Here is a 13,955-nt window from a genome sequence, read left to right as displayed (position 1 = left end):
TTTTTCACTGTGTTGACATTTGTACTGATGCTGCAAAGGCAATGATGAGTAAAGCTACTGCTGCCTTTCACATGGATCAAAGCAGTGCTGGCAACCGGCTAGTGGTGCATGGGATTTTTCCTGGCAAGTATTTATCATCATAACAAAATTGCTAATTGCACTTGATTATGCTTGGTAAAACAGTAAAAGTTATTAATTTTATAAGTCTATACCCTTAAATACATGTTTATAAAATATATATATATATTTTTTTTCTTTTTTTTTTTTTCTTCCTGGGACACCTGGCAGGCTCAGTTGGTAGAACATGTGACTCTTGATCTCTGGGTCATGAGTTTGAACCCCACCATGATCATGGAGCTTACTTAAAAATAAATAAATAAATAAATATTTCACGGTAAATACACATATAACATTTCTGTAGCACCAAAGTAGAAAGTTTATAATGGGGAAAAATTTTTGCAGTTGTTTGAGCTGAACTGGCCCTTTTTTTAATAGAACGGTTTTACCTGGACATGTTTCACATGCCAAACATGACAGCCAAACTATTATTCCAACTTGGGTATTTAGCAGGCATGTTCTTAAATATGAAGAAAGCCTGTCAGTTCAAAGAAAGCAACTGTCAGTATTTGTTGCCAATGATAAAATTTGAGGTAACTAGAAATTTAAAATTTGGAAAACTTTAATCTGCTACTCATGAAATCAATAGCTTGTCATTACTTCAAGATTTAATCTGATGAGATTTATGGTGAAATTAACAAATGTGACTTTTTTTATACTGTGTCATGAAACTTGGAAGATCTGCACAATTCACTGAAACAATACTTTCCAAATGGCTGAAGCATATTACAAAATCACATACATAAGTAAAAGAGCCATTAGAAGCGCAAGACGGGGCATCTGGGTGACTCAGTCAGTTAAGTTTCCGACTCTTGGTTTCAGCTCATGTCTGATCTCATGGGTCATGGGATCTAGTCCTGCGTCAGGCTTCTTGTTCAGCACAGTAAACTTGGATTTCTCTGCTTCTCCCTCTCCTTCTGTCCCTTCCCCCTACTTGCAAGATCTCTCTCAAATAAACAAATAAATATAATCTCTTTTTAAAAATGTGCAAGACTGACCAATTGCTTTATAAACAGCTCCTTGACATTGTTTCAGATACCCTTTGAAACCAGCTTTTCCCTCTTATCTAGGTTGAACATAGTCTCAGAGAAGAATGTCCACAGACATTGTAAAAAGAAATCAAATGCTTTTCTGTTTCCCAACTGTGTATCTAGTGAGATTTGACTTTCTTCATGGAGTTCAACCAAAACAAATATTGCAACAAATTAAATGCCAAAGTAGATATGAGAATCTAGTCATTTTTTTTTAATTAGACCAGCTATTTTAAGAGATTTGTAAAAACATAAAACTGTGTTACTCTTCTTGCTAATTTTTTTGTTTGTTTTATTTTTACAGATTTTATTTATTTGACACACACAGAGAAAAATCACAAGTAGGCAGAGAGGCAGACAGAGAGAGAGGGGGAAGCAGGCTCTCTGCTGAGCAGAGAGCCTGATGTGGGACTTGATCCCAGGACCCTGAGATCATGACCTGAGCTGGAGGCAGAGGCTTAACTTACTGAGCCACCCAGGTGCCCAATTTTTTGTTTTGTTTTGAAAAATAGATTTATTTTTTAACAAAGATGCAGTTTTATAGTAGCAGTTTCATAGTAATGTGCTGTGTGTTTCTTATTGTAATTATTAATGACTCAATAAATAATTATTTTAAAATTTTCTGTTTTACTTTTCTAATATGCTGAATATTGATAAATATAACCCACATAAACTGAAGCTCTTTGGGGTCTTAATTTTTAGAAGTATAAGAAAGTCCTGACATCTAAAAGTTTGAGGACTCCAGCTTAAAATAACTAGAGATACCCAGAGTTGATGAGAGGAAGAAAATTAACACTTGTTTGTTATGTTCTAAACTAGCTCAGTTTTCACAATTATCCTAGGATGTGAATATTATTATCTCCATTTACAAGAGAAGAGACCAAGCTCATAGAGTGTAAATTGTTTGTCTAAGGTTATGATTTAAACCCAGGTCTGAAAAACTCCATACTCTTTCCTCCTACCTCTCATTGCCTTCCTACTAAAGAACATTTTATTCCATAATTATAAGGTTTGGATTGATCAAAGGATTGACTTTTATGTATTTAAGTTCTTGGTGTGTATATGTCTGGGAGGTAGTATCTGGACAGAGAAAGTGGAAGAATTAAGAATGTGATGGGCAAGGAAAAATATAATGTGGGAAAGAAATTGTTATTTATAATTTTAACTAATGGTCTTTTTTTTTTGAAGATTTTATTTATTTATTTGACAGAGAGGGAGAGAGAGAGAGAGCACAAGTAGAGGAAGCAGCAGACAGAGGGAGAGGGAGAAGCAGGCTCCTTGCTGAGCAGCGAGCCTGAAGTCAGGATCGATCCCAGGACCCAGGAATCATGACCTGAGCCGAAGGGAGCTGCTTAGCCAACTGAGCCACCCAGGTGCCCAACTAATGGTGGTTTTGTCAATAAGAATAAAAGCAATACCTTTTAAGAAATAGGAAAATATTGACCTTCCAAGAGATCAATTGTATGATCCTTGTTTGGGACCCCATTCACCACATTTTATACCATACTCTGCTCTCCCCCTAACTTCACTCTGTTGGTGTTGCTAGTAAGTACCATTTATGGAGCACTTCATGGTCAAGGCTAGTACCAAATTCTTCATTCTTCATTACCTCAGCCAATCCTTCTGACCACTGTGTGTGATTCTTCTGGTTATTCCAAACTAAAGCTTTGAGGGTGAAAATCTCATCTATAAGTGTTATAAGTGAGTTATAAATTATAAGTGAGTAGATGAATCAAAACCAAATCCAGGGCTGACTGTCAAACCCATACTCTTATATCAACATGCTATATTGCATGCCTTCTCCCAAAGAATTTCAACTTTTTGAGGATTGGGTGCAAATCTTTTTCTTCCAGATATCCCCATGCCTAACACAATGTTTGGTACATAGTTGGAGCACAGTAAATTTTTGTTGAATGAATGAATAAAAGAATGCATGAATGAAAAGCAGTCAGAGCTTTGAAAAGCCAAACTTCTCTCTTTTTTCTAGGAATCTGATTAAAGGCAGGGTCTTGTTAGATGATGGGCTGCCCACTTAGCCGAGCCATTTATTTGTTAATTTTAGTTGTTTTCTCTAGCAACATACCTTAGCATTGTTTCCCCCTGTCATTACTGTACTTCATATTCCTACATTTTATCTGGCCTGTGACAGAAAGAATGATTTTAAACAAGCCCTTTGAGACAGAGGTAACACTTTGAAATCCTAAATGAAACTACACTGCTAGACTCGCTACCCTAAGACCTAAATAATACAGATTTTAAACAGGTACGACTTTTTCTGATTAAAAAAGGGGGGGGCGCAGAGAATTAGAAATGCTTTTGTATTAAATAATTAGGAGGTGTTAAAACAAAGTTTATTTCACTTCACAAGTGATCAAACAACTGATAACAGTAATCATACCTTACTATTTATTATACAGCATAAATCTGTTCTCTAGAAATCTATTTGTTCAGTGTTGTTGGAAGTGCTAGAAAGATCCATTTTTTCCCCTTCCCTACTAATAGAATCCTGGCTTTATTGGGGGTAACAATATGCTTCTTTTGCAACTAGCTGTAGCCATGTAACAAAGTCTACCAATGAGATACAAATATAAGGAGGTGGGGAAACTTTCTGACAAAACTCCTTATATTGAGGAAATAAAATTCAACATCCATTTATGATTAAAAAAAAACTTTACCCAAAAAGAAATAGAAGGGAACTCCCTTGATCTCATAAAAGGATTCCAAAAAACCACTAGCTAACAACATAATCAATGGTGAAATGTTGAAGATATTCTCCTAAAATCACAAGAAACATAAGTGACATCTCTCTCCACTTTAAAACAACCCTAACTAGTGCAATAAGGCAAGAAAAAGAATGAAGAGGTATATAAACTGGAAAAGGAAGAAGTTGTTATTCAGAAATGACATGATTAAGTGCACAGAAAATTTTTAGGATTTATAAAAAAGTCAAACTAGAACCAATGACAAAATTTATCAAGGTTGCAGAATACAATGTGAGTACGCAAAATCAACTGCGTTTCTGTATGTTTTCAACCAACAAGTAGAAAACCCATTAACCGTAATATTTTTTAAAAACCCTAGGAATAAATCAAAGGATGTGTGGGATATCTATCTTGAAAATGGCAAACCATTTCTGAGAAAAAGAAGACAATATCTAAATGAATGGAAATGTGTGTCATATGTAATGATTGGAACATTCAGTATTTTTAAGATATCCATTCTCTCTAAATTGACCTATGAGTTCAGTGCAATTCTAATCAAAATCTCAGCATGTTTTTCTGAAGAAATCAACAATCTGATTCTAAAATTTCTGTGGAAATGCAGAGTATCTAGAATAGCAAAACAAAAGGGGAACAAAGAGGATTTATACTGTTGATCTCAAGATTTTTTATAAAGTTGCAGTAATAAAGATAGGAAGACATTGGTGTTTACATGGGTGTGATTCAGTGGGTCAGTGGGTCAGAATGAAGTGTCCAGAATTACACTCATACATATGCACTCAATTGCTTATTAAAAAGGGCATAAAGATAATTTAATGGGGAAAGGAAAATCTTGCTTAACAAATAGTGCTGGAGCAATTGGATAATTGCATGGGAACAAAAGACAAATCTAAGCCTTTCCCTCATTCCAAACATAAAAAAGTAATTTGAGATTATAGACTTAAATGCAAGAGCTTGACCCATAAATTTTCTAGAGTCAAAAAAGGAAGACAATTTGGGTTATTTGGTTGGGCAAAGATTTTAAAAATTGACAAACCAGACTTCAACAAAACTAGAAACTTTTGCTTGGCTAAAGGCATTACTACAAAAATAAAAACACAACCCACAAACTGGGACGAAATATTTATAAAGCATAGATTTGGTGAAGAGCTTTTATCCAGGATATACAAAGAACTCATATGACACAATATTAAGAAGAAAATCTAATTTTTAAGAATGGACAAAAAATTTGAAAAGATACTTCCCAAAATAAGATATGAGAATGGGAGAAAGACACATGAAAAGATGCTCAACAACATTTGTTACTAGGGAAATGTAAATTAAAGCTACAGTAAGATACACAGCCATTAGAATGGCTAAAATTAGAAAGACTGACAATACGAGATGTTATCAAGGATTTGGAATGATTGGAATCCTCACACATTGCTGATGGAATGTAAAATGGCACATCTACTTTGGAAAAAAATTTGATAGTTCCTTTAAGGATTAAAGTGACACTTATTACACAATTCAGTAATTCCAATTCTAGGTATCTATCCAAGAGAACAAAACATACCTACACACAAAGATTTATAAGCAAGTGGTCAATCATAGCAGCATTTTTCATGATAGCCAAAAAGTGGGAAACAGCCCCAATGTCCCTCAATGAAAGAATGAATAAGTAAAGTGTAGTAAATACAGAGTGGACTATTACTTAAAACAAAAAGGAATAAACTGCTGATAAACACAAAATTACGGATGAATCTCAAAAACATTATATTGAACAAAAGAAGCCAGAAATAAATTGTATATATTGTATTATTACATTTATATGAAATCCAAGAATAGGCAAAAACCAATCTAAATTATGGAATTCAGAAAACGATTACCTCTGGGGGAGTAGAACTGACTATAATACACACAAAGAAACTTGCTGAAGTGATGGAAATGTTTTACATCACGTTTTAGGTAGTAATTACGTTGGTATATTCAACTGTCAAAACTCATCAGTCTGAGCTTTTCCATGTGTGCATCTTGGTACATGTCAACTATACCTCAAAATAAAAGGTGGGGAGACAGTGCCCTTTATTGATCTTCCCCTCTTTTCCTCTTTCTTTTCTGCCTACAATGAAGAAGTTTTGAATAATATCCCTGAAAACTCCTTAGGCCTTGAAGATAAAATCCAAGAGCCAATATGGTAGAGCAGAAAGCAGAAAAGGTCCAGATCCCTGATGTGGAGACCTGCCATATCAGCCCTGAATTGCCTTTCTCTAGACTCCGTTCATGTGAGAAAGAAAAAAACTCTCCCTTTATAAGCTACTATCCCTGATGTTTGCAACCAAACACAGTTTCTAACAGTTATAATCAGGGATGAATTCCTTTCAGGGTGAAATTATTTTGACTGTGTTAGATTATTGTTAAGAACCACACTGAAATGTTTTTAAATGGTATTATAAAGGTGCTTGTCTTTTAGAGATGATGCCTTAGGTGTATACAAGTATTAAAAGTCAATATAGTTTTGGAAAGTCATTGCACCTACACTAGATTCATAGTAGAAAGGGCCTTGGTTTGGGATCACCCTAGACTTGGTACAGATCACTGATGAGTCATGCAGCCTTGGGAAAATTACTAACCTGGCAGAGCCTCTGTTACTTTTTCTGAGTATAAGTATGATAAAACCTGCTTTCAACTGCTGTTATTATGAAGACTGAATGAGGTCATGTATGTGAAACCTTCAGCACAGAGTCTGGCACAGAGCAAATGGTAGATCTTTATAGAAAGATATTGAATAATTTGATTCTGAATATGTCATAAACTGTACAGGTAAGCCATCACAAAGCAACTTGCCCTTGACAATCATCCAGATAATAAATGGTTTTAACAGTTGATAATAACAGGGTATAGTGGGGTCCATAATGCTTCATTTCCTACCGAATTGGATAGCAATGAAGGTTGCCAAGTCCTTCTCCAAACAGAAAGAGAAATCCGCATTTCCCAAAGTATGTCAGACGAAGCTGCACAAATTGTTATTTTGGCAGAAGTCATTGCAGTGGAGAAAGATACCTTGAGAAAGTGTGAATTACTGTCCAATACCCTCAAAAAGTGGTGGTCCTTGGGCCTAGAGTATCTCTGCGGCGCTGGGATGGACACAGGCCATTGGTACCTACAGTGAAAAATTTGCTTCCCTAAGTCTAAAAAACACAAAGTCAAATTTGCCACATCCTGAAAAAGCTTCTACACAGGAAGACAGACATGAGAATGCTACAAGAACCCAAGACTAGAACTGGGTATTAAGATGAGGTCAACTTGGTTTCAAGAAACTCAGGCAACTGAGAGAGCTGCTGAGATCCAACCTGGCAGGCGGGAAAAGCCAGGGACTTAGCAAGATCCTGCCAAGCGCAGCTCAGAGTGGGGCTATCTTTACAGAAAATCAGTGTTCCACAATGCCAGAGAATCATTTACTTACCTGCAAGGGTTGGCGATTTCTTCTGGTGTTGTTTTCACAAAAGGGGAGACGGGTTTTTCCACAAAAGAGCCGAAGCCCAGTCTAAAGTTGCTGGTTAATTTAGACATCTCCTTGGAAAGCAGAGAGCCCAGCTCTTTAATGGTGTTGAGGTCATCATCCATGGAGGCCGAGAGGTCCATGAGGTAATACAAGTCCACTGGGTAATCCTCTGTCTGGCGGACTTGCACTTGTAGAGTCTGTTCACTGCCTGCAAAGCCCCCGGAGAAAAACAAATCCATGAAAATACATTGAGACTTCTTCGTGAGCGGCCAATTACTGGGTCACCTGGCTATTTCATTTCAGTGAGAACTGAAGTTGAAGATACTTAGGATTTCATAAACTATCTGGTAAAGTTTACAAGTGAATGAGCCCATGAGAATCTCTCAGCAGCGAGTTTAGAGCTACTGAAGGAGGTAAAAGTTAGGATATTTTATATCTCCTTGGGAGAGCTAGCATCCATTTAGATGGAAGATAAGCTGAATTTTTTGTATGTGGTTTTAGCAAAAGAGAAGAACATAAAGAGGAGTTTAAAGCTACATTACAACGCTTAAAGAAATGTGAGGTAAGCCTTAACAACATTTGAGTAATTCAAATGCTTACTATTAGATAAGCTTATTTTAGTAACGCGTTTGGAGTGCAAGTGACCGATGTGAATGAAGAAAAGTGTTAGGCCAGTGATTCTCTATTTCCTTCAGAATGGGAAATCTGAGTCAAAATAATCAATGATATGTAAGATGGTACAAGATATGTTAGCTTAATAGTGGTATTACCATATGTGGCATGAGATGTATTATATGAGCCAATGCTCCTGGAAATTATAACATACCTGGTCTCAATTTAAGAGTCAACTTTTGAGGCGCAATCTGTACAATGTCAGAACTATTTTTCTGTCTGCCTACACTGAGAGGCTTATTTGTATGTATTTCTACTTGGGAGACAGGGTTTTCGATGAAAGTGAGTTGACATCCTTTAGCTAAGAGAGTTGCTGGGGTATCACACCTTTCTCCAACTCCAGATGGATGGGTAAAATTCTAAAAAAAAGACAAAGAAAAAGAAGACAAGTCTCCATTTGTTTATAGGACAAAAAAAATTTTTTTTGGCTTGTTTTGCTAGTTAGGTATCTTGCCATACTCAGTATATCATATTCCCATGTGCCTGATGTTAATTGTAGGTCTAAAATTAAGTTTCAGCAGAATAACCAGAGAATTCTGCCAGTAAAATTCCAAGTAAAATCGGAATCTCCTTTTAACTAGACTCAGCTGGATTCTCCTAACAGTCTTTTATTTGTTGGTGTTGCCATTTTGTTTTTAATGTTCACTTCTTCTTCTGTGCCGTGACCAGAGCCTTGAAACAGTTGGGTTCTAGAGTTAATATCATCTCATAGGTTTATCTGTTTGGGTTGACCTATAGGCTCCGGGACTGTCGTAGCTCTCAGTATGTCTATTACCAAATCTGGTGGCAAAGACAGGCTTTCCTGTGGGGTCTGAAAGGGCAAAAGATGGTGACATTTCCCTACCTAGCTCTCTGTTGAGGTTTAATTCGTGGATGCCTCATTACCCCCACTCTTGCAGCCTTACTTCGCTGAAGTCGGCCTCTTGGGGACTTCAAACTCCGTGTCTGAAAGTGTTTCAGTTCAAGGTCTTGTAGAACTTCTCTCCAAGATTTGGAGGTGGGAAGCAAAAGGGACTGTGGCATAAAAGGACACCACCTTTCTGTGTAGGACTCAGAAGTTTCCCAGTCCCCTTCTGATCCATGTCTTACTAGGAGACAGCGAAGTGAATGTTTCCAGGCAGAGATGTGGCCAGTACAACCTTGCAACATTGACCTGTCTTACCTGAGAGCCAAGGCTGCTCTAAGCAAAGTCAAGCCTGAGGCTTATTGACTCGCATGCTTGAAAAGAAGCAAACCAATGTGCATATTGCTTTTCCTCATCTCTTAGAATTCTAAGCCACGCTAGCTATTTCTCCAACTAAAAAAATTACATTTCTTCTGAAATTCATTTTTTAAAGATCCATTTATTTATTTGAGAGAAAGAGAGCGTGTGCATGGCAGGAGGGGCAGAGGGAGAAGGGAAGAGAGAGAATCTCGAGCAGAGTCCCTGCTGAGCGTGAAGCCCAGCGTGGGGCTGGGTCTCATGACCATGAAATCATGACATGAGTTGAAATCAAGAATCAGACACTTGACAGATTGAGCCACCCAGGCTCCCCTGAAATTGATTTTTTACAATATAACTCATTATCTGCCAGCCAGCCCCGTGCATATTTGAGGCCCTGGACTAAGCATCGCAAACACTGTAACTTCTCCTGATATGTCCAAGGCAAACAGTGGCTTGACAAGGCCTCAGGATGCTTCTCAGCAAGTGTTGCTGCTACCACCTGTAACCACAGTGCTGGCCAGCGCGTCAGAGGTGGTGTTAACGTTAGACCTGTTTTTTCAATCTGCTCTAAACAGAGGCCTAATGTACTTTTTGCTTCAGTTGCTTCAACTACTACTACTATTAGAGAGCATTTAGAAAAATGCGGCCTTAAAAACTGGTAGTGATTCGTAGGGTGCCTGGGTGGCTCCGGTTAAGTGTCTCCCTTGAGCTCAGGTTACAGTCCCAGTCTCCCTCTCCCTCTGCCCTTCCCCCGCACTTGTGCTCCTCCACACTTTCTCTCTCTCTCAAATAAATAAATAAAATGTTTAAAAAAAAATCAACAGTGATTTGGCTAATATGTATCATCTGCAAGTAAAACTATCAATAGTAACTTAAGAAACTCTCTTAAATGAATTCTTAAAAAAATGCATTTAAATAAAAATTCTACAGGTAGGCCTACAGTTAGACTGATTTGTTGTTTTATGTCTCTGGCGTGCAACTAATACTGTCTTCTGCAGGAAGTCAACATAAAAAAAAATACGTGGGTTTTTCCCTCTTGGTATATTCTCAAAACTGCTTTTGATACATGAGCTCAAAAAAAGCATAATTCTTTCACACAGTTACGTATGGCCCATCTGTCAAAGCAGTAGTGGGGGAGTAAGCTTGGTTCACACTGTGTGCCTGTGAGGCCTTCCTCCATGAAATACATTCAGCCTGGGAATCTGAGTCTTAATAGTTCTCTCCCCTTCCTCCTGGGCCAGGCACCCAGGCTTATTCCCCTTTGAGCCTGTTACTCAGTTCTCGCTGAACCTGGTATTTGTGTGCTTTCATTTACGCTTAGATGTTCTTTATGAGATTCAGTAGAGAACTGTTTTAAATCCAGAAAGAGTTAAGGCAGCTCTTTCTTACCAGGAATCATTTACAGACTGTTCTTCAGGGCCACGGGAGGCAGTGACTTGGGATTCCTTGTTACCCATGCCCCCACCCCTTATATTACTTTCACATACTTTTCAGTTTGATCATATAAGGAATGTCCGTTTCAGGCTTTGTCATCGGTGTGGTATAGTCACCAACTCATGAAAGCTTAATTTTTAAAAAGAACTGGATACTGTCTGAGCAGTGAAATTTGCCCCAAGCCTAGAAGATTTCTCTTAGAGCCTAGCCGTGGTTCCCAGGGGATCCTGGTTCCCAGATGGAACGCAATTATGATATTGAAGCCCTATGTACATTTAACTTTAGAAAATATCATCTCCAAGATCTCCGATTACTCAGAGCCTTGGTATTTGACATGTAACCAGTGAGAAATGACTTTAAAATAACAGGAGGAATCAGGTTAAATAAAGGAACCCAGATAGGTAATTTTCACAATGATTTGACATTCTCAACCTCCGCAAGCTGTTTCTGGAGGTAATCACATGAATGGCACTGTGGGCTATTGATGCTTTTATTTTCCTTTCCCTATTCGTCTCACTCCTGTTCCCCACAGAAGGCAGGACACTCCCAGAGCAATCACCGAGGGAAGCCGCATAACCCGTAACTGCAGTTTTACCAGCACGCTGCGGTGGTTTGTTTACCTCCTGAGAACACCAGGCACACTGAGGTCCAATGAGCAAACAGTCTTCACAGGTTTCTGCACCTCCCATGGCACAGCCACCTGTGTTTAAACCCAGCAAGACACAAGGATTCAGCAGACTCACATTCATTTTCATTTACGAGAAAGAAGTCTAGTTCTTAACGTGCTCGAACGAAGCAACATCAGAGTTGATGTTAGCCTTCAGAGATCAGTCCTTAAAAGGTTAGCAACTTGTTAAAAAGTTCATATTTCATGTCTGCCCCATAGAGAAGACATATGTCTTTTTAGCCAAAAGGGATCATTCTTTTTTTCCTAAAATACAAAACTACTTCAACTTTCACAAACTTAGGACCACTTGTTATGTTTATTATCCTCATTCACTTCCCCCACTTCAATTTTTAAAAATTATTTGCTACCAATAAAAAATGCTTCTCTCTTAAATGTATTTTTTTTTAATTCAACAGACGAATGGATTTTTTATTTTTAAAGTAAGTTTTTCTTTCTCGGGATTATTTCTCTTAAGTGGAAGACCCTGTCGATAGAATAGCTAGAAAAGTTAACCAAGACGATTGTCACTAAGGAATTAAGGATCCCTATTGTGTAGTTAAGCTGTTTAATTCTCCTCATTAAGATGCCTGTGCAACCTTTGTATTTATTTACCTGAAGCCTAGAGCATTAGCTGTGGGAACAGCCCTGCCTCTGCCTGTAATATGTTAAAGCGTTTGTTCAATGGCAAACGAGCTATCGAACAGATCAAATAAAAAATGACTTCAGATACAGTTTCTGAACCAAATGACAGGTTTGTCAAGCGTACCATGAAAGCAATATATCGGAGAGCTTGGGTCTTACCTTGTACGTGATCATTCCTTCCTAGAAATAGAAAGAACAGGCAAAGCAGTTCGATCCCCATTCGTTTCAGTTCTCGCTGTGCAGACAGATTAAAAAATGAATTACCTTCAGCGTTATAAGACCAAAGCTGAACATCGTTAAAAAGTCTTTCTTTCTTGAGGTTTAAAATGTTAAACACTACTTACACTGCTTTGGAAAGAACCTTGAGATGTAAATTTAAAAGTTTTCATTAAGACTGAAATGAAAACAGTCTACCTGGACAGGTAAAGAAGGAAAGCTGTGTTTAAAAGCAACTTCAACATGATTTACTTCCTTGTTCTCCTTATAAGGAAAGCAGGTGTACAATCACCAAGAAGGTGGGGAAATTCATTCAGTAGAAATTTTTGTGGGAGTTCTCTTAGTCTCTCTGCATCCTAGAGAAAGTTGATATCTTTAGTGAAATGTTGACCAATAAAATGTCAGAAAAGCAATGGAAATATAATCTGAAGTTGTTCCTAAAATAATTTTAATTCAGTAGCAACAGTAAAGGTGATAAATAAAACAAAAACATGTAAGTTATATGTAAGGAGGGTTTTTAAAATGAACTAAAGGAATATACCCGAGATTTCTGTATTCCATTGTTAAATCCTTCGCAGATAATTGAAAGGAACTCTGAAAAATAAAAATTATTTCACAATTAAAATAGAAGGCAGGCTAGGGAAAGTAAAACACTGTGCTCCCTTGCTTTTCAAACCGGATGAAAGATATTCTTTCCATGAGTATAGAATCCTTAATTAAGAAGTGATATTGGAAATAAATATAATATATGAAAATGAAATTAGAACCAGATTAGATAACTTCACAACAACAACAATGGAAACAGACACATAGGTGCCCAGGATTTGGCGTCCTTCTGGATAGGGACCAAGGGCTCTTTTCTCTGTCCCAGCCTCTAGCTCACCACTTGGCACATTGCAGGTAATCAGTGGTTAAAAGGAAGAGAGGCCAATTTAAAATAGATATAATCTATGGCTACATTCATGAGGTTGATTATATATTTGTCCCAATGTATTCAGGAGAATGTATGGGGATTTGTAAAAACTCCAAACAGGTAAGAATCAAATATTCGCTTTGTTACTCTCTAAATTGTCTGACCTTGGACAGGCTTCTTTGTGGCTGGGCGTTTGTCCTGGGAGATTAGCTTTTAAAGGTGTATTTCTAGACAAGCATGCGAATCCTGTGGAGAGAGAGAAAACTAATTATAGACTGCTCAGGTTCTTCTCAGAAGGCTATGTTCAATTTTGAACTCCATCATACACACGAACATGAAAGAACATGGCAAGAATCCTGTAGAGAGAAACCAGAATTATTAAAGAGCTGAAAGATAAGCCTTTTGGGAGAAAAACACGGTATGAAATCAATTGATTTATCTTAAAGAAGAGATTGAGGCATAAAATATCTATGCCCCTGATATTGTCTCTACATTCGGACCTCATAGTAACTGTTTTCATCTATCCATCCATTCATTCATTCATCCGTTGATTCATTCATTCAACAAATACTTACTGAGCATCTACTCTGTGTCAGGTATCATTGTAGAAACAGAGATGATATGTCAGTAAACAAACCCAAGTTCTTAACTCATGAAACATAAACTCTAAGCTGCTGCTTAAAATCAGGCAGTAATAAAGGTGAAGAAAAATGATAAAGCTGGCTAAAAGGAAAGGGGGGTAGTGAGGGTATGTTATTTTATTTAGGATAGTCAAGAAGAGTTCTCTGCTCAACTGACACCTGACAGAGCCCTAACTGACTTGGGCAACAAAGTGTAAAGGCCGTGAGATAGCCT

At 37.6% G+C, this 13,955-nt stretch overlaps 1 protein-coding gene across 4 annotated transcripts in view; it reads right to left on the bottom strand.

Moving 5' to 3' along the window:
• ITGB6 (integrin subunit beta 6) overlaps positions 1 to 13,955 on the bottom strand; it is a 126,502-nt gene that overhangs the window by 62,841 nt on the left and 49,706 nt on the right. For 2 of the 4 annotated variants that reach the window (XM_004743928.3, XM_004743927.3), the window contains exons 2-8: positions 13,265 to 13,346; positions 12,729 to 12,781; positions 12,316 to 12,543; positions 12,131 to 12,206; positions 11,283 to 11,362; positions 8,179 to 8,383; positions 7,314 to 7,560 (exon numbers count right to left, since the gene is read on the bottom strand). In XM_004743928.3, the coding sequence (XP_004743985.1) occupies positions 7,314 to 7,560; positions 8,179 to 8,383; positions 11,283 to 11,362; positions 12,131 to 12,206; positions 12,316 to 12,360 (653 nt within the window). In that variant the 5' untranslated portion in view covers positions 12,361 to 12,543; positions 12,729 to 12,781; positions 13,265 to 13,346. Of the gene's footprint in view, positions 1 to 7,313; positions 7,561 to 8,178; positions 8,384 to 11,282; positions 11,363 to 12,130; positions 12,207 to 12,315; positions 12,544 to 12,728; positions 12,782 to 13,264; positions 13,347 to 13,955 lie in introns of those variants that run through there. The other 2 variants (XM_045066833.1, XM_013051987.2) reach the window with 2 other exon arrangements.

The sequence above is a fragment of the Mustela putorius genome, unplaced genomic scaffold (genome assembly GCF_011764305.1).
Source record: "Mustela putorius furo isolate JIRA1106 unplaced genomic scaffold, ASM1176430v1.1 tig00003869_pilon_pilon_pilon, whole genome shotgun sequence".
Classification (NCBI taxonomy): domain Eukaryota; kingdom Metazoa; phylum Chordata; class Mammalia; order Carnivora; family Mustelidae; genus Mustela; species Mustela putorius.
Note: the sequence above shows the minus strand (reverse complement) of the source record. Positions and strands in the feature narration are given on the sequence as shown.